Source organism: Siniperca chuatsi, linkage group LG21, assembly GCF_020085105.1.
Source record: "Siniperca chuatsi isolate FFG_IHB_CAS linkage group LG21, ASM2008510v1, whole genome shotgun sequence".
Taxonomy (NCBI): Eukaryota; Metazoa; Chordata; class Actinopteri; order Centrarchiformes; family Sinipercidae; genus Siniperca; species Siniperca chuatsi.
The window spans coordinates 88,503-110,510 of record NC_058062.1 but is presented as its reverse complement, the minus strand read 5'-3'; the positions used below and the strand labels follow the sequence as shown (position 1 = coordinate 110,510).

Below are 22,008 nucleotides of genomic sequence, written 5' to 3'. Positions count from 1 at the left end.
TGCCGGTAACAGGAAGTAGACATACAGCAGTGAGCAGGGTTTACATGTTTTTATTGATTTATTTCCATAACGATGATAAAAAGAACATAAAAAACAGCTGTGATGTCAGAGGACAAGCTCGATGACATACGAGGAAGAGGAGGGGAAGGAGGCAGGGCTTCAGGGCAGCAGCAGTCTGTTTCAGCCAATCAGAGGGCAGGGAGGAGGGCTGGGGCGGAGCTAAACTGAAGATCTGTCTGTCAGAATGTTGTCTAGCAACAGTACTCCTCCGGCCAATCAGAACAATGGGCGGGGCTTGGCTCGAGCAGGGGGCAGGGTTACATTGGGGGGCGGGGTTAAAGGACATCATCACTTTCAGCCGTGTGGAGCTGCGTGTCGTCAGCGTCCGTCATGATACTGCTGTCCTGACTGTCGTCCACCTCGGCCGCTAACAGGAGAGAGGGAGAGACAGGTGGAGAGAGACAGGTGGAGAGACAGGGGAGAGACAGGTGGAGAGACAGGTGGGGAGAGAGGGAGAGAGACAGGTGGAGAGAGGAGGAGAGACAGGTGGGGAGAGAGGGAGAGACAGGTGGAGAGAGAGGGGGAGAGACAGGTGGAGAGTGGGGGAGAGACAGGTGTGGTCAGTTTTATTCAGTGACACTAAGTGCTGATGTGTGATGTAATGGCAATGATTATAGATTATTGGCTGAGTCTGATGTCAGCGGGAGGAACAGCAGCAGGATTCAAAGTGAACTGAGTGATCAAACTGAGCCTTCATCATCATCATCATCATCATCAACAACAACCTCTGACATCTCAGACTGACCAATCACAGCTCAGTTCTCTCTGTGCACCTTTACATTTAATCAACTGTACTGCAGTCCAGGTATGTGGCAGCTGGAGTTACAGGTGTTACAGACAGAACATGTGACCAGCTGTTAAATCAGCTGCATCACGAACATGCCGCTCACATGATCAATCGAGTACGTTAATCATCGGACACTTCAACTAAAGAGTACTTCTTTAATCACTGTAGAACTACAGAGTGACCTGAGAACTGTGTGCGTACCTGTCTCACGTCATCAATCACTCTGATCAGATTGATCCGGAGCTGCAGAGTCTGGATCTGTGGTTGTGGGCCACCTGCTGCTTTATTAATATTAACGCTATAATTACATTTCTACTATTTTAAAAATACGAGTTGGTCTTTGCACAGTGTATTATATCAGATTTCTCAGTAATTAATATTTTAGAGAGTTCGGCCGAGACCTGCTCTGTAGGAAACGTGCAATGAGATAACTCTCTTATGAACTGGCGCTATATAAATAAAACTGAACTGAATTGATCTGTGTGTACCTGTCTCACCTTCGTCCTCTGGCAGGTATCTCTTGTCAATGGCTTCTTTGATCTGGTTATTTGCTCCTTTAGGATCCAGATCCATCGCCCAGCTGAAGTTCATCAGAGCCAGGTGAGTCTGACCCAGCTTCTTATACACCTGAGGGGAAACAGGCAGGCAGACAGGTGGAGGTTCAGACAGATACACAGCTGAAAGGACATGGACATGACGGGGTTAAACAGTCAAAGGTCAAAGTGGACCAGCTGACGTTTGTTACCTTTCCTATGAGGAAGTAAACCAGAGACTCTTTGGGAACAATCTGTTTCAACTCCTCCAACTCCTGAAGAGCCGCCTGCAGAGAGACAGACAGGTCATCGTGATGAGAGCGACAGGTCGTCAAGGTGAGCGACAGAGACACAGGTCAGAGAGAGAGACTTCTGCAGTCTGTTACAGCTAGGATGGAAGTATTCGGCAGTAAAGAGCACCTTGTACTTGTCGTTGGCGAACAGTATGGACGCTCGGTGGAACTTGCAGAGCGGGTTTTTGGGGTCGATCCCGATCGCTCTGTTCAGAGTCTCTAAAGCCGCATCAGACTTCTTCAACGCATGCTGCACCTAAACACACCAATTACTGTTCAATCAATCAGAATCAAATCTGCTGCCGGGGACTGACGCTACATGCTAACAGAGCAGCTGTTACGGATGGACGATGCTACAAGCTAACATACCACTCCGATGTGACAGAGCAGCACTGAGCTCTGAGGGTTGATGCTCAGAGCTTTCTTAAAGTGGATTTCTGCCAAGTTGAACTTCTCCTGTTTGTAGTAAATCATCCCCAGACCGTACCTACACACACACACACACACACACACACACACACACACGGCATTTTGATGATGTTGTGTAATGTATGGATACAAACTGTACGTACAGTATGATAATTACTGTTACCATGAATTGTAGTGTGACTTGTTGACTTTAACTAATATATATATATATATATATATATATATATATATATATATATATATATATATATATATATATAGTGCACTGTAATACGTAACCTACGCTGGTTACCATGGTTACCGTACCATGCGTTGTAGTGTCTGTTGTTGACTCGGATAGCGTTGCGGAAGCAGGCGAGTGCCCGGTCCAACTCCTCCGTCAGAACAAACTCATGACCCAACAGAGTGTATGCATACGCAAAGCCGGGGTCCACCTGAAAGACAGACAGGTGGAGAGACAAGTGAGAGGGAGACAGACAGGTGGATACTTAGACTTTTAGATTTCTGAACAGGTGAGACAGGTGGGGCTACCTCGGCTAATTGTTTGAGGGCCCTTTGAAGACTGCACCTGTCTCCCTCACAGACTAGAACGAGTCAGCCAATCTAACCTTGGTAACTATGCTAACAGTAACCAACAGTAACCATGGCAACAGCAGCTCACCTGGATGGCTCTCTGGAAGAACTTGATGGCGATGTCGTGCTCCCTCTGCAAACTGAAACAGTTCCCTGCTACACACCACGCCTGCAGACAGAAAGACAAACCAATGACAGGAAACTGCTGCTGCAGGTTCAGGGTCACTGACGAAGATTTTGGAGAGCTGTGGTTTTATTAGAGCTGTGGATTATTTTCAAATGTAACTTCATGACAAACTTCAGTTCAGGATCTAGTGTTGTATTCTGGGTCGGTCTGCTGGCAGATGCTGGTTGTCGTCAGTTATGTATTTGTGTGTGAGGAAGTCTTTCCAAAGCAACTTTTTTGTCTTGAACAAGAAACCAAAACACAGCCTCGGTCTCGGGTCACAAACTTAGCAGTACCTGGCAGGTTCAGTCGGGTCGGTCTGGAAGGCCAGGGTACGCATCTCAGTTTTAGGCCCCTCCTGAACCACCGTTCTAGACTCAGGATGGTTTTCGGACAGGTGTAGTTCTTACCTCTGGACAGTTCTTGTCCATGTCGGTCAGGTCTTTGGACAGGGCGGACAGTGCGACGTCTTTCTGCAGGTGCCACAGTGTGGTCGAATAAATCTCCATCCCTTCAACTCTGTACGACTCGATCCTTCGAACCTCGCTGAACAGACGCTCCGCCTACAAACAAACACATCATCATGACATCATGGCAGCGGGTCTCACCTGAATACAAACCACCCACTGCAGACCAATCAGGTCGCTCGCTGACTCCCACTGTCACGAGCAGAGCACAAGTTATAGATGTGAGGAGAATCACCTGTGTTTCCTGTGTGTCAGGTGAACGTTAACTGTGTGTCGATTGTGTTACCTGTTTCAGGTGTGTTACCTGTGTGTACTCGGCCAGTTCAAAGTAAGCCCTGCCGATGTGTGTGAGGACCCAGCCGGTGTTGTAGTGCTGGGGAGGGAGGGAGGTCAGGATGTTGATGGCTTCTCTGCAGTTGTACGAGCACAGCGCCTGGTAACCCCGCCCCAGTTCCCGTAGCAACGCCATCACGCTGTCTGCACACACACACACACACACACACACGTATCTGAACACGCTTTATCTATTTAAACCTTCCTGTTCTGATCACAGAAGCTGAAACCAGACCGAGGTTCAGGTTTAAGTTCGGGCCGACTCTCAGCAGTACAGTTTGTATCCGCAGCAGCGGTCTCATTCTAGGGGACCGTGGTAGACTGAGACTTGGGTACTACAGTATTTTAATATTGTTTGTAGTATTTATACCTGCAGCAGCCCTCTGGTACTGGGGGATCTTGGTGTCTGGTAGACTCAGACTGGGATCCAGTCTCAGGATATCCAGACTCTCGTTCAGGTTGCTGCTGTTTGACGTCTTTGCTGATTTACATTTAGTTTTCCTGTTGGGGATCTTTGTAGGAAACTTCATCTTTAACTTCTTACTGTTCTCCTGCAGAAACAGAGGCGGAGGTTACGAGGCTGCAGCGCATTAGTTCAGTAGTACAGGACTGCAGTATTACTCGAGCAGTGCAGTACCTTGGCAGTAGAGCTGGCACTAGTAAACAGTCTGGAGCTTCTTCTGGGCTGAACGTTTGGAGGACCGGACATACTGGGACTGAGGACCTGAGGGGAGCCACTGAGAGACAGACAGGTCATCAGAGAGACAGGTACGACAGAGACAGACAGGTCATCAGAGAGACAGGTACGACAGAGACAGACAGGATGGAGGTATAGGGTAGCGCCTTTGAGGACTACCCGTGCCCAGAGACCCTTCATACTTTCCAGTAGGGCTGGGCGATATGGCAAAAATACCATCACGATAATTTTTTGCATATTGATCAATATCGATATTTATCACGATATATTATTTGATAATTCTGCCAGTTGTTTGTTGGAGCTCTGTGATTGGTTGCTATAGTTACCTGGTGTGAGGGGCGGACGTCTGTGATTGGTTGAAGGGGATGGGGAGAACATCTCTACTGTTACCACTCTGACTGAAGACAGACTTTGACTGACTGATCCTGGAGACAGACTGGGAGAGAGAGACAGGTGATGAGTGATACAGACAGGCGAGGAGAGAGAGAGACAGGTGATGAGTGAGACAGACAGGCGAGGAGAGAGAGACAGGTGATGAGTGAGACAGACAGGCGGAGAGAGAGACAGGTGATGAGTGAGACAGACAGGCGAGGAGAGAGAGAGACAGGTGATGAGTGAGACAGACAGGCGAGAGAGAGAGAGACAGGTGATGAGTGAGACAGACAGGCGAGAGAGAGAGACAGGTGATGAGTGAGACAGACAGGCGAGGAGAGAGAGACAGGTGATGAGTGAGACAGACAGGCGAGGAGAGAGAGAGACAGGTGATGAGTGAGACAGACAGGCGAGGAGAGAGAGACAGGTGATGAGTGAGACAGACAGGCGAGGAGAGAGAGAGACAGGTGATGAGTGAGACAGACAGGCGAGGAGAGAGAGACAGGTGATGAGTGAGACAGACAGGCGAGGAGAGAGAGAGACAGGTGAGCAGAGACAGACAGGTGAAGAGAGTGAGTGTATAATATCATGAAACTTTGCAATACAAGTCCTGTGGAGTTTTAAAATCTGATTTGGAAATCTGGACACCTGGATGACCGACAGGTGTGTGTACCTTCTTGCTGGGAGCTGTAGACTGTGTTTCCATGGTAGCTGAATAGTTCTGTAGATATGTGGGGTCTCCAGGGCTGGGCTCCAGGGGTAGGATGCCAAAACTACAAACACACAAATAAAAACGTTTTTTCTCACTGTGCCTTCATGTGATTCTAATGGAAATGATGGAGGACAAAATCTACAGGTGTCAATGTGTGTAAAAATACATTTTACATATCAGAAGTTAATATGAAGCTTCAGTCTGAGATGTGGAGATCTTAGATCTCTAGTTACTGTTTTGCTGTTGAGCTGCAGTGACTGAAACTTTATACTAAACAGTCTGTAACTTTGCTTCTATTGTTTGACCAAGCACATCACAGTGCAGCAGCGTTTCTATTGGAGCTGAACAAAGATGACTTCTGACCTGTGAATCTGACGGAGCAGCGAAACATTCAGGCTTCAATAGAAGTTAATAGGAAACTGACCGAATATTCATACGATGGAAGTGTAACCTTTAAGATTTAACATTTAAGAGTGGGCTTAAGACTTTCCTCCTTCCTGCTCTCTCTCTCTCTCACAACCTAACACTGCAGCTCTGATGGCCGCCCCCCCTGAGTCTGGTTCTGCTCGAGGTTTCTGTCTGTTAAAGGAGGTTTTTCCTTGCCCCTGTGGCCAAGTGCTTGCTCATGGTGGGATTTGTTGGGTCTCTGTAAATAATATTACAAAGAGTTCGGTCTAGACCATCGTGGTCGTACTGTTAAATAACTCACCTGGGCGTCAGCGGGCTGAGTGCAGCAGGTCCTCCCAGTAAACTCCGCCCACTCTTGGGCTTATTCTGTTTAGCCAATAAGGAGCCAGCTGACGCCATGGAAACCGTGTTACCCAATAGGGTCTCCGGGGAGATGAGGGAGGAGTCAATGTAGGAAACCGACAAATCAGACGTCAGCTTTCCGTTAGACGATTCTAGATTCAAACGATTCAACTCCTGAAGACAGAAAACACATTTCAATATTGATGATCAGATTAGAACCAGCTCAGTGATCGGATTACATCATTTCATCTGATTATCGGATCACACTAATTACAAGATGTGTTCCGAGAGTATTAGAGGTGCGTTTGTGTTAGATACCAGTGTGTCCTGGGGCGTTTCCATGAGGGCGGTGTCTAGGCGGTGGGAGGGGTTCTGGGCGGGGCTAACAGGTGGAGGAGGCGGAGCTATAGAGGAGTTCTGTAGAGAGGACAACCTGAAAACCTGATCTGGATCTGGTTTCTCTCCTGGAACACAGACCACAAAATACATATTTAAATATACAGGATATAACTCACAAGATCACATGATGAGGTTAATTAGTGTCAAGTAAGATAATAAAACACAAGGTTAGCTCCATGGTATAACCCCCAAGCCCCTCTTGTTTAGTCTGGCAAGATAGTCTTAAAACATATACGAAAGCCCTTCGTAATACCTGATCAGCTTACTACTCATCATTAATAGAGGAAAATAAAACCCCAGGTTTCTTTTCAGCGCTGTAGCCAGGCTGACAGAGTCTCAGCTCTACTGAGCCATGTATTCCTATAACGCTCAGTAGCATCGACTTCATGAGCTTCTTTAATGATAAAATTTTACCTATCAGAGAAAAATTTCATCACGTCCTGCCCTCAACCGGTACCGATGTATCTTCAAAACACATGCGCCTGAGGAGCGGCTCCGCAGCTCTCTCACAGTCCATTCATCGGCATAGTAATCATCATTATATACACCAGAGATTCATCCGGCTGCTCAACCAACAGGAAGAAAGTGGTAAAGTAGTAAAGCTGAGAAATCCCAGTGGGCAGTCCGACTATGTTTTAAACGATTAGCAGCAAGGGACAAAAGATTACGGTAGGTTGTAATCTCTACTCGCACACTGTACCCGTAAGTTATTTTTCCAGTACTAATAGATACCTTTCCAGTATCTATTTTTAGGGGCAAATGCAAGTGAAAAACTCGCACTGTAGAGCCCCGGTCTCGACACGCTCTGTATGAAAAGTGCTCTGAGATAACTTCTGTTAGGATTTGACGAGACATAAATAAAACTGAAATTCAAATAAGACTCAGCAGTGTGTGTGTGTGTGTGTGTGTGTGTGTGTTACCTAGGTGACAGAGGTTCTGGAAAGGCGACCAGAGGAACGGGTTGAGAGTTAAACTTCTCTGGAAACACTCTGCACCTTTAGCAACACGATCTGTCTTACTGCTCAGACAGAGAGACAGGCGGAGAGAGAAAGGTCAGTAATCAGTGTCTAACATCATTAACACCAGTTACAGACTGGGAGGACTGCTTTTTTTTTTTTTTTACCAGTAAATGTGTCCCAGTAATGACAGCGTAAAGGAGGCGGAGTCTCCAAACTCTGTAATGATGTCATCCTGACTCTTCTGTTTGTTCAGCACTCCTCCAATCAGAACCTGTTCTCCTTCAGCCAGCCTGAGACACAGAGAGACAGACAGGCAGGCAGAGAGACAGAGACAGGTTGACAGACAGGTAGAGACAGATGAAGTAATTAAGTAAGTAAAGTTTTATTTGTAAAACACACACTTACAAAGTGCTACACACACACACACAGAAAACATTAAGGAAGCTGATGAGGACACATCTCGAACCCAAACTGGGACCTGATTCCACAGGAGAGGAGCTTGATAATCAGGTTTGGGTTCAGGAGGCAGACACCATCTCCACATTTAAGAGCAGGTTTAAGACTTTCCTCTTTGATAAAGCTTATAGTTAGGGCTGGCTCAGGTGAGTCCTGAACCATCCCTTAGTTATGCTGCTATAGGCCTAGACTGCCGGGAGACTTCCCATGATGCACCTCTTTCCTCTCTCCTCCTCTTCCTCTCCATCTGTGTGCATTTTTATCCCATTACTGCATGTTACTAACTCGACATCTTCTCTCTCCCGTAGTTCTGTGCTTTCTCGTTCCTCTCTCCTCTCTCCTTCTGTCGCTTTCAGCAGGTATTTCTGCCTCCGGAGCTGCAGAGTCTGGATCTGTGGTTGTGGGCCACCTGCTGCCCCCCTGTTCCTGCAGAGTCTGGATCTGTGGTTGTGGGCCACCTGCTACCCCCTGTTCCTGCAGAGAGTCTGGATCTGTGGTTCCTGCAGAGTCTGGATCTGTGGGCCACCTGCTGCCCCCTGTTCCTGCAGAGTCTGGATCTGTGGTTGTGGGCCACCTGCTGCCCCCTGTTCCTGCAGAGTCTGGATCTGTGGTTGTGGGCCACCTGCTGCCCCCCTGTTCCTGCAGAGTCTGGATCTGTGGTTGTGGGCCACCTGCTGCCCCCTGTTCCTGCAGAGTCTGGATCTGTGGTTGTGGGCCACCTGCTGCCCCCCTGTTCCTGCAGAGTCTGGATCTGTGGTTGTGGGCCACCTGCTGCCCCCTGTTCCTGTTTGACAACTGCTACTGTTGTTATTGGCTCTGTTACTAATACTGTCATTATTATTCCTATAGCTGTCATTCCTATGCCCCGAGACTGGTTCTGTCCGAGGTTTCTGCCTCTTAAAGGAAGTATTTCCTTGCCACTGTCGCCAAGTGCTTGCTCATGGTGGGATTTGTTGGATCTCTATAAATAATATTATAAAAAGTTCGGGTCAATCGATAGATTATTACACAGCAAATCGGGTTATCACACAATTTTAAAAGCTAATATTTCAAAACAGTAAGAAAGTGAGATGGTTCTTAAAGACAGCTCCAATACCCCCACCACGGCCTGTTAACCTCGGTACCTGTAGCAAAAGAGTTTCCCCTCGGGGATCAATTAAGTATTTCTGATTCTGTACTTCTGAGGTGTATTCAGAAAATTATAACTGGGAGGGAAGAGCTCCCCAGGTTTGAGCCAGGTCTTAGTAAGAAACAGGATGTCGAGGTTATGGGATGTAATTAGATCATTGAGAATGAACGATTTATTAGACACAGAGTGTAGAAGAGCGAGTGTGTGTGTGTGTGTGTGTGTGTGTGTGTGTGTGTGCGCTTACTTGCTGAGTTCGACGCAGCACTTTGCCAACAGGAATCGCACCTGCGGTGTGGAGCAGCTGTGAGCCTTCAGCAGCCGGTACGCTTTATATGGCTTCCCAGAGCGGTAATAACATGTGGCCAACAGGTAGAGGGCCTCCTCTGACCTCACTGAGAGAGAGACAGGACAGGACAGACAGGTCAACATGTGGCCAACAGGTAGACAGACAGGTAGACAGACAAGAGGACAGAGAGGTCAACATGTGGCCAACAGGTAGAGGGCTCTGAACAGAGACAGGAGACAGACTCAACATGTGGCCAACTGGCCTCACTCACTGAGAGAGACAGGTAGACAGACAGGAGGACAGACACATGTGGCCAACAGGTAGACAGACATGTAGACAGACAGGGAGAGAGGCCTGGCCAACAGGTAGACAGACAGGTAGACAGACAAGAGGACAGAGAGGTCAACATGTGGCCAACAGGTAGAGGGCCTCCTCTGACCTCACTGAGAGAGAGACAGGTAGACAGACAGGAGGACAGACAGGTAGACAGACAGGTGGACACACAGACATGTGTTACCTTCAGCGTAGAGTCTCTCAGCGAGGAAAACAGCATCCAGGTAGGCGTAGTGGTTGAGAGCCTGCCACACCGCAGCCTGAACACGGAGACGGAGACAGATGTAATATCGGACAGACACCAACCGGTCCTGACCCTGGAACTATCCGGGGGATGGGTTCGGGGGAGTTAGGGGGGCAGGTGTTCGTGAAGTCTGACAGATTTGACAGAGCGGTTGTTGAAACGCGACTTCAGGCCCTTTCACACCTACCTCGATTGGTCCGAAGTTTTGGACTTTTCAGTTTGATCCGAAGCAACATTACAGGTGTGAAATCTCCCCCGGACCACAGACCAGACTAAACAGCCAAACCTTGTTCTGACGAAAAGACGTGGTCTCGGTCTGGATCAAACTGAACCATGGTTCAGTTCCTTTCTAGTGTGAAAACATTTTTTTAGGATTGTTCGGACTTTCGAACCAATTACAGGAATGTCTGTCAGGCTATCGGAAAAAGGAAAAACAACGCAACAAAACAAAATGACCTGCGGTAACACATGGGGAGAGGACAACAGATGATTAATTAGGCCTATAATTATTATTATTATAGCTGCAATGAGATTCATCTGTTCATTCATTTTTCTCCATTGATTCAAACTGCGATTGAAGGCTGCCTGCTGAATTGACAACACGCCAACGTCAGACGCACGCCTGTCTACAAACCAATCAGACTCAACAAACTGATCCGTAAGGCCGGTGACATTGTGGGGGTGGAGCTGGACTCTCTGGCGGTGGTGTCAGAGAGGAGGATGCTGGGTAAACTACACGCCATCTTGGACAGCGTCTCCCACCCGCTCCATGACGTGCTGGTCAAACAAAGGAGCACCTTCAGCGGAAGACTCATCCCCCCACAATGCACCACAGAGCGCCACAGGAAGTCCTTCCTGCCTGTGGCCATCAGACTCTTTAACTCCTCCCTCTAAGTGTCAGTCTGTTTGACCCGAAGTCACTAAACTGGACACTGATCATTAACATCTCTGCAATATTCTCTGTTTTCAGTTTAATTTATTGATATTTATTCATACCTCTATTACTGCTGTTTATATCCTCCGTCTCATCTTAATAAGCTGCACTTAACTTGACAGTTCTCATTATTGCACTATTACTTATATTATTACACTGTAATATTACACTGTATTATTATCATCAACCAGTAAATCCACTTTGTACTTCACATTTGTTTTATTTTATACTTAAACCCACTTAATTTATCTGACCTGTATTACAGCGTATTATATTTCTGTTCCTGTGTGACTGACGTGACAGCGAGCGGCTGGAACAAAGAGTTTCCCCTCGGGGATCAATAACGAATCTCTGACTCGGAGCTGCAAGTACAGGGAGACGCAGCTCACGGAGGTGATGACGACAGGACGTGTCATGTCTTCAGTGCGCTGCGAGGACCTGATGTTAGGGCTGGGCGATATGTCTTATAAATAATATCTCGATATTTTCAGGCTAATATGCTGCGATATACGATATATATCTTGACATACATAATTTCTCTAAAATAACATACCTTAAATTCTCAAATAGTGCAAACACGTGATGACCTTACAGACCATGATGCAATACTGCAGATGAAACTACCCAACAGGATATAAAGCAGTTAAAATGAGCTCAACCTGAAACATCTGCAGCAGTAAAATGCAACACACACATGAATGCAGCAGGAATATGAATCCAGAAACATCAGATATAATAAAACACTGACAGGAGCGTTTTACTGCACAGGGACGACTAAGTAATAACACTTCAGCTCCACATTTAATTTTAGGATTGACTGGTGTACAAACGAGTGCTTCGGTCTAACCCTATTAAATCATGGAACCCCGTATCTCCGGTTTGGTAACAATCTGCGTTTACTGTTCAGGACACGGTTGGGGTCAGAGCACGGGTTACTTTAGCCAGCATGTGCCGGCTTTTGCCGATATCACGTGTCGTTGTCTGGCAGATGAAAATATCAACGGCTGAAAACTGGTTGTGTCAAGAGGCCGGATGGCTTCAACTCTGCTCAAGCAGCGGAGCGCTTCTACTCAACGAAGTCGTGCCGCAAATAAAGACGTCTAAATATAAAGGAAGGAGTCTCTGTCTGTCTGCCTGTTCGCTCTTTTCTCGACAAGCGTTCATCCGATCGACTTCACACTTGGCGGGTGTATTTCTGGGACCCAAGGAAGTGCAGTGTCAAACTTGGTGCAATTTGGAGACGCGACACGTTCACTATTAATAAACTTTGAATAAAACAAGCAAACAGCGCTCTGTGCAGCACGAGGCGTCTGTCCTGCCGGCTGCTGACAGCGCTGTCCGCTGAAGAGTTTAAATGCAGGCCGTTATATGGCTAAAAAAAGTCTAGCGTTAACTCTGGGTCAGAGACAATGCTGTTGGCCAGCCTTAATATGTTATTATGGAAGGGGTTGGTCTACAATCTTTGAGCAGATTTTCATTTGGTGGAGCAGTTTTGACTTTGAAGTAGTGGACAAACACTTGTACCATGTAGTAACACTTGTAACACTCATAATCACAGGAATAAAAAACTGAAGAATTTGTCTTCTCGCCCCAAAAGACCTGAGGCGGCAGAGAAAATAACTTCTTTGTTTTGTCTTTTGGCAGACAGATTCGATGCGGTCGTTCCAGGATAACAGTCAGTCTATCATTACATCAAAGTATTTGTATGAAAATACCTGCTTGATTTTTTCATTATGAATAACAATAAGAACTTTAAGAGTCAGATGGTGAACCAAATACAATTTCCTCCATTTTCTTTGTGTTAATCAAGAGTATTGTTATCGCTCCACTTGACCACTTTGTTCACGCCATGTTTTGTATTACAGGTAAAGCTGTGAGGCCCTGATGTTACAGGTAACAGACCGGTTAGAAGTGTTACTACAGTCAGTCAGGATATGATCATAACTTAACTACAGTCCTGTTTCACATCAGCTAGTATTATTATGGTCTACAATGGCTTCAAATCGTTTCTTCACAGTGACTCCACATCAGGAAAAAGGAAATAGGCTTTTTTGTCATTTTTAAACAGTGTGTGTTACAAATTACAATCGAAAATTCAATCAACTTGATTAAATGGTATTTTATCTGGCTGTATTTAAAAAGATATATATATATAAATGAAGATCAAAACTGCTACATGGCATCAGTGACAGAATTGGTTTACACAGTAGCTGCTGATTCCACCACTTTTCCAGTCATTCAAAAATAAAAACAAATGCGGAAGAACTCTGAAACACATAAATAACAACAGGAATAATCAGTATGCAGATGTTAATGACGACTGAATCCAGCTAACAACCTGCTGAAGGCGTCAGTGTCCACACAGAAACACAGTGAGTGAAATCAGATGAAAAGGCAGGAAACCTGATGATGTGTTAACCTGTGATCACCTGGTTACTGTACAGTCTGAGTTTACTACAGCTGGTCAGTGATCAGACAGGTAACCTGGTTAAGTGTCTAAATGGACAAGACCTCAGCAGATTGATCTTTACTGTGATCAAAGGAACCAGGTTTATTGTTTATATGACGTTTATAAAATCTGATTAACCACACCACTTAACTACATGTCAACACAACTCTGCATTAAATAACAGTCAGTTTATTTTGGTATGCTAACGCTGTTTCTGGTAATGATGCCACAGATATACCTATGATCAGTAGATATTTATACTGACTGTAATATAGCCGTCAGACTAAACTACAGTATGTTCTCCGTTTAATGCTGTCTGACTCTGGCTGACATGGCTGCTAACCAGCTGACGGCTAATATTGTTCATGTTAACCGGCAGCTAGCTAACGTTAGTTAGCGTTAGCAATAACCAGTTGTTGGTTACCTTTAGCCTGACAGCTGCGGCTGGTCTGAAGTCAGACTTTAACTACAAACTGAATAGATTTCCACCAAACGGTTTATGTTTACTTATGAACTTTAGAGGTGAATTTCTGCTGGCTGAAGCCGCGCGGCTAAACGTTAGCCACGGTGTTAGCCGGCTATCAGAACTCCACTGTTAGCATTTCAACATTAGCAACGCTAATAATACAAAACTACATTTGAAATTTGACTGATTAGTATCGCCCTGTTTATGAGTAGAAACACACAATTCTTTAACAAACATTTAACCAATCAATATTGTCCACTGATAAATTCGGCATATATGCATTCAACCAGACATGGTTTGTTTCGGTTAAATATAAACTTTAATAACTGTTTGCGCTGGTACTGCCGCCCCCAGTGGCGCATTTTTACCTCAGCCAGAGCGGAGGACCATGAGTCCAACATGCGAAATTAATGTTGAATTATCTAACTAAAAGACAATTTATGCACAAGCTCTATGCCGAAGCGACGCGTGGCACCAAGCAAGTCAAAAACATTCACAAGAATTATTCCACTTAGTTTATTTTTTTTAACCGACACCAACGCAAACCACAATCTGACAGATTTTTTAAAGGAGTCTGGCATGACTTATCTGTACTGTAACCAAGCTGACGTTAGCAAACGAACAAGCATTGTGTTAAAGTCTTGAACCAAACGAGCCCCTGACACGCCAAACCACACTGTAATGATCGGGTTTTTAACACCAGTAACAATGATAAAACGCTCCGTGCTGTTAGCGGCGGGTTGCGGGGCCTGTGGCGGGGGAAGAGCTCTCACTCCGCGGACTAAACCAGCCGCTGAGGCCGGGACAGAGAAGGCAGCACGGGCTTCATAAATACTCGGCTTCCCGCTCATGACAACGAACTGAATATGAGTTTTTACCTGGACAGGTTCCTGCAGCACCGTCATTCCGCTTCGAGACTCCGTCTATCTGTTCTTGTCGTCTGTTCTCCCTCTTTTCTCTCGGCTCTTTCTTTACTTCAGTCTCCAGGAGGAGCTGCGGCCGAAGATTTGAACACACCGACCGTTACCAGCCGAACACAGCCGAATAATACCGAGGAGGGTAGAGGGCCGGGGCGGAGATGAACGACTGTCAAACGGAAAGAACCGAAGCAGCTGCTGCGCCCCATGCTGGTAAAATGAATGTAAAGCAGGTAAGAAACACGTTCTGTCACCCCCTGGTGGTGTCACAGAAAACGAATTCTCTTTCACATGGTTTTATTGAAAGTAAAGGGTTTAAACAGTTTAATGAGTGTAATGTGAATATCCATAGCGTCAGAGTGCGTATGACGTCAGTGACGTAGAGGTGGTACACAGGAAACTGGAGAATAAGTGTTCAGTCTGCAGCTTTGTCCCAGTCACATGAATATTACATGGTGTCAGAATAAATCATGGATAAAAAGAGTAGAAAATGAAAGGTGTCACAGTTACAGCCACCGTCAAGTTTAAGCCTACAAGGTAATCTAGCTGAATACTGGAAATTACGGATCCAGAAGATTGAGCTGTTTTGCACCGCTAGCGGTATAGCTGACAAGTCAGAGAAAGTGCAGCGTGCTACGTTTCTGCATGTGGCGGGAGAAGAGGCAAAGTTTGCAACACTCATGTATTCCAAGATAATGTGTTAAAAAAACGTGTCAAGACTCCTGCAAACCTAGAAAAAACCTACCATACATCTCGTGTGTTTTTTTACGAAGACTTACAGTCCTTAGCTTTGTTTTTCAACTCTGTCACGTAGGCGTCTATGGACTTTGTTGGTCTTTGACTTTGGACAACTGCATGACTCTTTGGTACGTGATAGTATGTAGCAAAAGATCAAGTGAGAGGCAGGCTATTAAGAGAGGCGGATCGGCGAAAAGAGCAGGACAAAGCCAGCACCACAGAATGATCTTAAGGAATTTAACTGCAATAGATGTGGTTATAAACATGAATATGGAAAATGTCCAGCCTTTGGTGAGACATGTAAGTCATGCCAGAGAAAAAATCATTTTGCAAAGATATGCAAATCACAGGACCACACAAGGAAAATGCATGCTGTGAAACAGAGTGAGGGAGAACAGGAGGTATGCATCAAAACTATTGACAATGCAGAGATGGAGGATGAAGATGAGATTTGATAATAAACAGGAAGAACATGACATTTAAGCTTGACACTGGTGGAGGTTGCAATGGGATGTCAACAGAAACATGAACTCACTGGACATCAGAGGATAACAGAGAATCCACCTGCAGGCTTGTTGCATATTATTGAGATTCAGGTAGGGCAGGTTTGGTTATTAGCAGAAATATCAAAGACATTTATGAATAATAATAAATTATTAATATCAAAATTATTAATATAGATTAACAATTACAGGGCACCACCCTGGGACCAGGGACCAATAACCAAATGTGAAAAGTCTCAAAGGTGGCTGTCCACCTGAAAATGTTGATATTTAAGGTATCTTACATTAATAATGGTGGACAGTGAAGGATGGGATCCGAGCACTGACTGTAGCAACCAGCTGTTATCACAACACAAACACACAATAACCACAGGCAGCTGCTCTTACAATAACATTTATTTAACCTTAGCACTGATTCACAATCAATAACTTCAGCCAACAACTACTATCATCTATTCTAAACACAATAAGCATACAACAATCAGCAAGCATATAAGGTGAAGGGAGGAAGGTGACAGCCAAAGCCAAATGCAGGCAGACCCGCAAAACTCAAACAGACAGAGCTAAAACGGGAGGACGAGCTCTATTTGTCCACCAAATAACATGCAGCTTAGCTGGCTAATTGTCTGGGCCATTTGAGATGTGTGTGTAAGCGTGTAAATGTACGTGTAAAGGTGTGAGTTAGTGGAGAGAGAAGAGGAATCTCAAATGTCGTGGAAAAGCGTAATAGCTGTCACTTTATCACACAGTAAGCCAGCAGTAGGCTTTCGTACAACGGTCGTGTTACTGGACCTTAGTCTGATAAAGCATCGTTATTAGCTCCCACAGTGGCTGAAGCTTACACAGTTAAAATGGCCCAATAGCATGGCACCGATTAAAAAATGGAACGTGCTTAACACAAAGAAAAACACAGAAATTCGGACGCAGCAGCCCGTCACTTTTCCAAAAAAGCAAAGCACAATTCACATCAATGAAACTTAGCTGAAATGACACACAGTTATAAATCTATCTCTGCCCAGACACAAGACGCTTGAAATCACTCTCAGTTAGCGACTGATGGATGTGTCAGTTTGGTTAGGTTTGTCCGGTGGAGTTTCTCTCAGGCTTGAAAGCTGATGAAGCCGGGTCCAATGGCAAAAGTGTTCCTTTCGGGGCAGCAAAGAAAAACAGCGGTCCACGTCAGTAGGGAGAGGGGCTCAGTGGCGATCTTCGTCTCTATGAAGGAACGGTCAGTCCGTGTCTCCTCCGTCTGCAGGTACGGGATTCTTAGGGGGAGTAAATGATCAGGATCCAAAAAGTATTCAGCAAACACAAAACAGGAGTCTGGAATGGGATGAAGAGCATCACTGGCTTCAGAGCGACTGGCAGCAGAGGAGCTGAAGGCAACTTGGACAGGGCCAACGAACTGAATCTGTTCTTTAACAGATTCAACACAGCGGCTCCTGCTCATCCCCCCTCTAACTCAGCTGCTGTTGGCCCTCAGACTCCTCTGATTCCACTGCTCCCCCCTCCTCCATCTTCCTGGGAGAGTCCTACTCCCCCCTCAACTGGCTCTCAGGCTAACAGCCCTCTCCAGACTGACGACTCCCCCTCCCCGCCTGTAACCTCTGCTGTGTGCCTGACTGCTGACCAGGTGAGAGGACAGCTGTTGAAACTCCACTCAAACAAGGCTGCAGGCCCTGATGGCGTTTGCCCTGAGGTGCTAAAAGCCTGTGCCCCCCAGGATGTGGAGTCCTTCACCATGTCTTCACACCCTTCCTGGACCTCCTTCAGTTTGCCTACCAGCCTCGGCTGGGAGTTGAGAATGCCATCATCTTCCTGCTGAACCGCATCCACACCCACCTGGACAAGCCGGCAAGCAAGGTGAGGATCATGTTTTTTTACTTCTCCAGTGCTTTCGACACCATCCGGCCTGCCCTGCTGGGTGAGAAGCTGGCAGCAATACAGGTGGATGCCCCCCTTATGTCCTGGATTGTGGACTACCTGACTGGCAGACCACAGCACGTGCGCCTGCAGCACTGTGTGTCGGACAGCGTGGTCAGCAACACTGGGCCCCTCAGGGGACTGTCCTCTCTCCCTTCCTCTTCACCATCTACACCACAGACTTCAGCCACCACACAGAGTCCTGCCACCTTCAGAAGGTTTCTGATGACTCTGCTGTGGTGGGATGTGTCAGCAGTGGTGATGAGACTGACAATGCTGAAGATGTTTTATGAGTCTGTGGTGGCCAGTGCTATCCTGTATGCTGTTGCATGCTGGGGCAGCAGGCTGAGGGTAGCGGACACTAGCAGGTGCAATATACTCTGTTTTCAGTTCAATATTCCCTGTTTATTGATATTTATTAAGACTTATATTACTGCTGTGCAATATCCACCGTCTAATAATCTGGTTAATCTGCTACACTTAACTTGACAGTACTCATTATTGCCCTATTACTTATTACTTTTTTTATTACATTGTATTAAACCGTACATACTTATTCAACCGGTAAATCCACTTTTAGCTTTATAATTTATATCCACTTTTGTACTTAATTTAATTTAACTGTATTATAGTGTATTATATTTTGATTTGCACATCTCTTATTTCTTACTAGAAATAATTCTCTCGTTGCGGACTTATTTTATTATTTATATTTCTATTCTATTAGTACTTCTATTCCTGTGTACATTGACGTGATAGTGAGCAGCTGTAACTAAAGAGTTTCTCCTCGGGATCAATAAAGTATTTCTGATTCTGATTCACATGAAAAGCGTCTGATTCACATGAAAAGCGAGAGAGATGTGATGTGCCTCCTTTAGTAAATGGGTTGGAAATGGCAATGGGCAGTGTGGAGCGCCAGGCTTTATAGAGTTGGTGTCGCCATAGCTGTGCACCGAGATTTCATGCGCTGTTTCGCAAGTCTCATCCAATAAGAGTCCATTGTTTTGATTCAACTGAGATCTTGCGTTGGGTTCAAACGAGATCTCGTCTCAATTTCACATTCAGGTGTGAATTAACGGTTGTGTTGGCTTGGCGCCTTCCTATTGTCTGTTCTTTGTTTCTAAGTTAAGCCTCTTAGTGAAGGCTTTGGCTTTTCCAAGTAGGCCTGTCTTTTGTCCCTCACACATGAGGCTAGGCGAGGCCCAACAATATTTCAGTCATAAGTCTGTGCCATTGGTCAAAAGAGCACTCACCTGTTTGTACAAAGGACAAAAACACAAGATAGAGTTTGAGATAATACAGCACGATGTTCCAGCTATACTGGGCAAAGCAACATGCACAAAGCTAGGCCTGGTGAAGCGAAAATATGGCTTTGAAAAAGACAATGACATTCTGAAAGACTTTGATGACTTGTTTTCTGACTCAGGATGTTTACCAGGAAAATACTACATACAGATTGATCCAACTATTGCACCAGTTGTGCATGCTCCAAGAAAGATTCCAGTAGCTACCATGGACAAAGTAGTGGAGGAACTACACAGAATGGAACGGATGGGAGTGATAACAAGGCAAATAGATCTGACTGACTGGGTGAATAGTATGGTGACAGTGGTCACACCAAAAAAGACAAGGATATGCATGGATTCACAAGATCTCAACCAAGCAATTAAATTAGAGCACTACCCACTGCTCACTGTTGAAGAGGTTGTCTCGCGTATGCCAAATGCAAAGTACTTTTCAGTACGTATGCCAATCAAGACACCTTCGCCACGGTTCTCTTCTCGACTCAGTTAAATTTATTGTTACCTGTTATTGTTCTCATCTCATGTAACCCTGTCTATCTCTGCCACAGAGTCACTCCATGCCAGTGATTGCAGCCACCGTGTGTTCCCTGATCTCTGCGATGCCGCTTCCCTGTTCTGCCTGCCACACTACACAAGCCAGCTGTTTCCTACTCTACCAGCCATGCTACCCAAGCCATATCCAGAAGCCCCGCTCAGCGCCTATGCCCCTATGCCCCCATCCAGGGGGTCAGTGTGGACATTGTGGAGGACTACAAGTACCTGGGAGTACACTTGGATAATAAACTGGACTGGACCAGGAACACTCAGGCTGTTTACAGGAAGGGCCAGAGCCGCCTCTATTTTCTGAGGAGGCTGAGGTCCTTCAACATCTGCCGGACAATGCTGAAGATGTTCTATGAGTCTGTGGTGGCCAGTGCTATCCTGTATGCTGTTGCATGCTGGGGCAGCAGGTTAAAGGTAGCGGACGCAAACAGACTGAACAAACTGATCCGTAAGGCCAGTAACATTGTGGGGTGGAGCTGGACTCTCTGGCGGTGGTGTCAGAGAGGAGGATGCTGGCCAAACTACACGCCATCTTGGACAGTGTCTCCCACCCGCTCCATGACGTGCTGGCTAAACAAAGGAGCACCTTCAGTGGAAGACTCATCCCACCAAAGAGCACCACAGAGCGCCACAGGAAGTCATTCCTGCCTGTGGCCATCAAACTATTTAACTCCTCCCTCTAAGGATTAGTCTGTTTGACCCTAGGTCACTAAACTGGACATTGAGCATTACATCTTAATAATAATTGTGCAATATTCTGTTTACTACTCAAGTGCAATATTAGTTTTCCCTTGTTAGTTTTTTCTTATTACTGTTACGGATATACCTCAATTACTCTCGACAGTACATGCACCTCCGCTTTTACTATTATTTATTACATAATTAGTGACATTGTATTTATACTGTACTTCACCATCTACCAGTAAACCCACTTGGTACTCGACACTTAGTTTATCTTATACTTATACCAACATGTTACTTAATTTATTTCGGACCTGTTTATAGTTTAAATTATCGTTTTCTCCTGTGTGCACTGACGTAAAGAAGAGCTACTGGAACAAAGAGTTTCCCTACGGGGATCAATAAAGTATTTCTGATTCTGATTTCTGATTCTGATTCTGAAACCAGCCGGTGCTCCACGGACTGTGTCGGTAAACTGCACGCCTGTCCCCAGCGACCTGGGCCTGCCCGCTCTGGAAGAGCGCTCAGTGACCAATACTGGTGTACAAATAAAAATGGTTAAAACCAACTATCTGGCTCTCCACCTCGCTGTGTTCCACTTTTGGGTCCTTTGATCGTAACCCATAACAGAACGATGGAACATGGACCCAGCGGACACCAACCCGGAAGTAACTCCGTTCCATCAAGCATTAACCAGCCAGTGGATTTTGCTGGGGCAACATGAACAAATCCTCCGGGCTCTCTCTGACAGCAATCAAGCCATGGTAACCCAGATCACACAACTCACTAACCAAGTGTCAAGACTCACTACTCAGCTCTCTTCTCCTGTCTCTTTGGCGCAACCTTCACCAGCTGCTCCGGTGAATCCGCCACCGATATCGCCTCCACCCCGGGATTCCAACGCCTCCGATCCGGATCCCTTCGCCAAAGTTATAACAAGATGTCGGGGTTTTCTTCTGCAGTGCTCACTGGTATTCTGCCAGCGACCCTTGACATTTCCTGACATTTCCTTAAGAGGGAGAGCGCTAGCCTGGGCAGAAGCTATTCATGTTCATCAACCACTGTCATCCCTGTCCTTAGCGGAATATTTGGCTAAGATGAGGAATGTTTTTGATCATCCGAATGCCAGTGGGAAGACTGGGAGGCGGCTGCTACAGATCGGTCAAGGTAACCACAGCATAGAGGACTACTCTATCGAGTTCCGGACTCTTGCTGCTGACTCGGGGTGGAATGAGGAGGCACTTCTCATTGTGTTCGTGAAGGGATTAGGTGAACAAATCAAGGATGAACTGGTGGCTCGGGATGAGCCCACAAAACTGGACGCTCTGATTTCCCTGTGTATCAGGATGGACAACCATCTATATGAACGGCGCCAGGAACGGGCCAGACATCCCATTGCTCACTCCCCACGCAATATACCTCCCATTACGCCCACGAGACCTGGTACGCTAATCCCGATTGCTGAGATGCACCCGCAGCCTCAGGTCACTCCGGAGGTGGAACCCATGCAACTTAGCCGAGCGCATCTCACGCCGGCCGAGTGTCTCCGCAGAAGAATGGCTGGGGAATGTT

General features: G+C 46.0%; 1 protein-coding gene across 2 annotated transcripts; it reads right to left on the bottom strand.

Moving 5' to 3' along the window:
• Positions 1 to 34: 34 nt before the first annotated feature.
• On the bottom strand, positions 35 to 14,879 carry cdc27 (cell division cycle 27). 2 transcript variants are annotated; one of them, XM_044181439.1, is made up of 20 exons: positions 14,706 to 14,879; positions 9,919 to 9,994; positions 9,360 to 9,507; positions 7,695 to 7,820; positions 7,492 to 7,589; positions 6,491 to 6,636; positions 6,132 to 6,346; positions 5,384 to 5,483; positions 4,665 to 4,774; positions 4,279 to 4,378; positions 4,012 to 4,192; positions 3,613 to 3,785; positions 3,252 to 3,404; positions 2,764 to 2,844; positions 2,409 to 2,536; positions 2,043 to 2,160; positions 1,801 to 1,929; positions 1,593 to 1,667; positions 1,336 to 1,474; positions 35 to 427 (listed from the first exon to the last, which is right to left on the bottom strand). In XM_044181439.1, exons 1-20 carry the CDS (start codon positions 14,730 to 14,732, stop codon positions 336 to 338), a joined length of 2,415 nt encoding a protein of 804 aa, XP_044037374.1. In that variant the 5' UTR covers positions 14,733 to 14,879; the 3' UTR covers positions 35 to 335. The 2 variants fall into 2 exon arrangements, with proteins under 2 accessions (XP_044037374.1, XP_044037375.1); XM_044181440.1 differs by having other exon boundaries at positions 1,345 to 1,474.
• Positions 14,880 to 22,008: the final 7,129 nt, after the last annotated feature.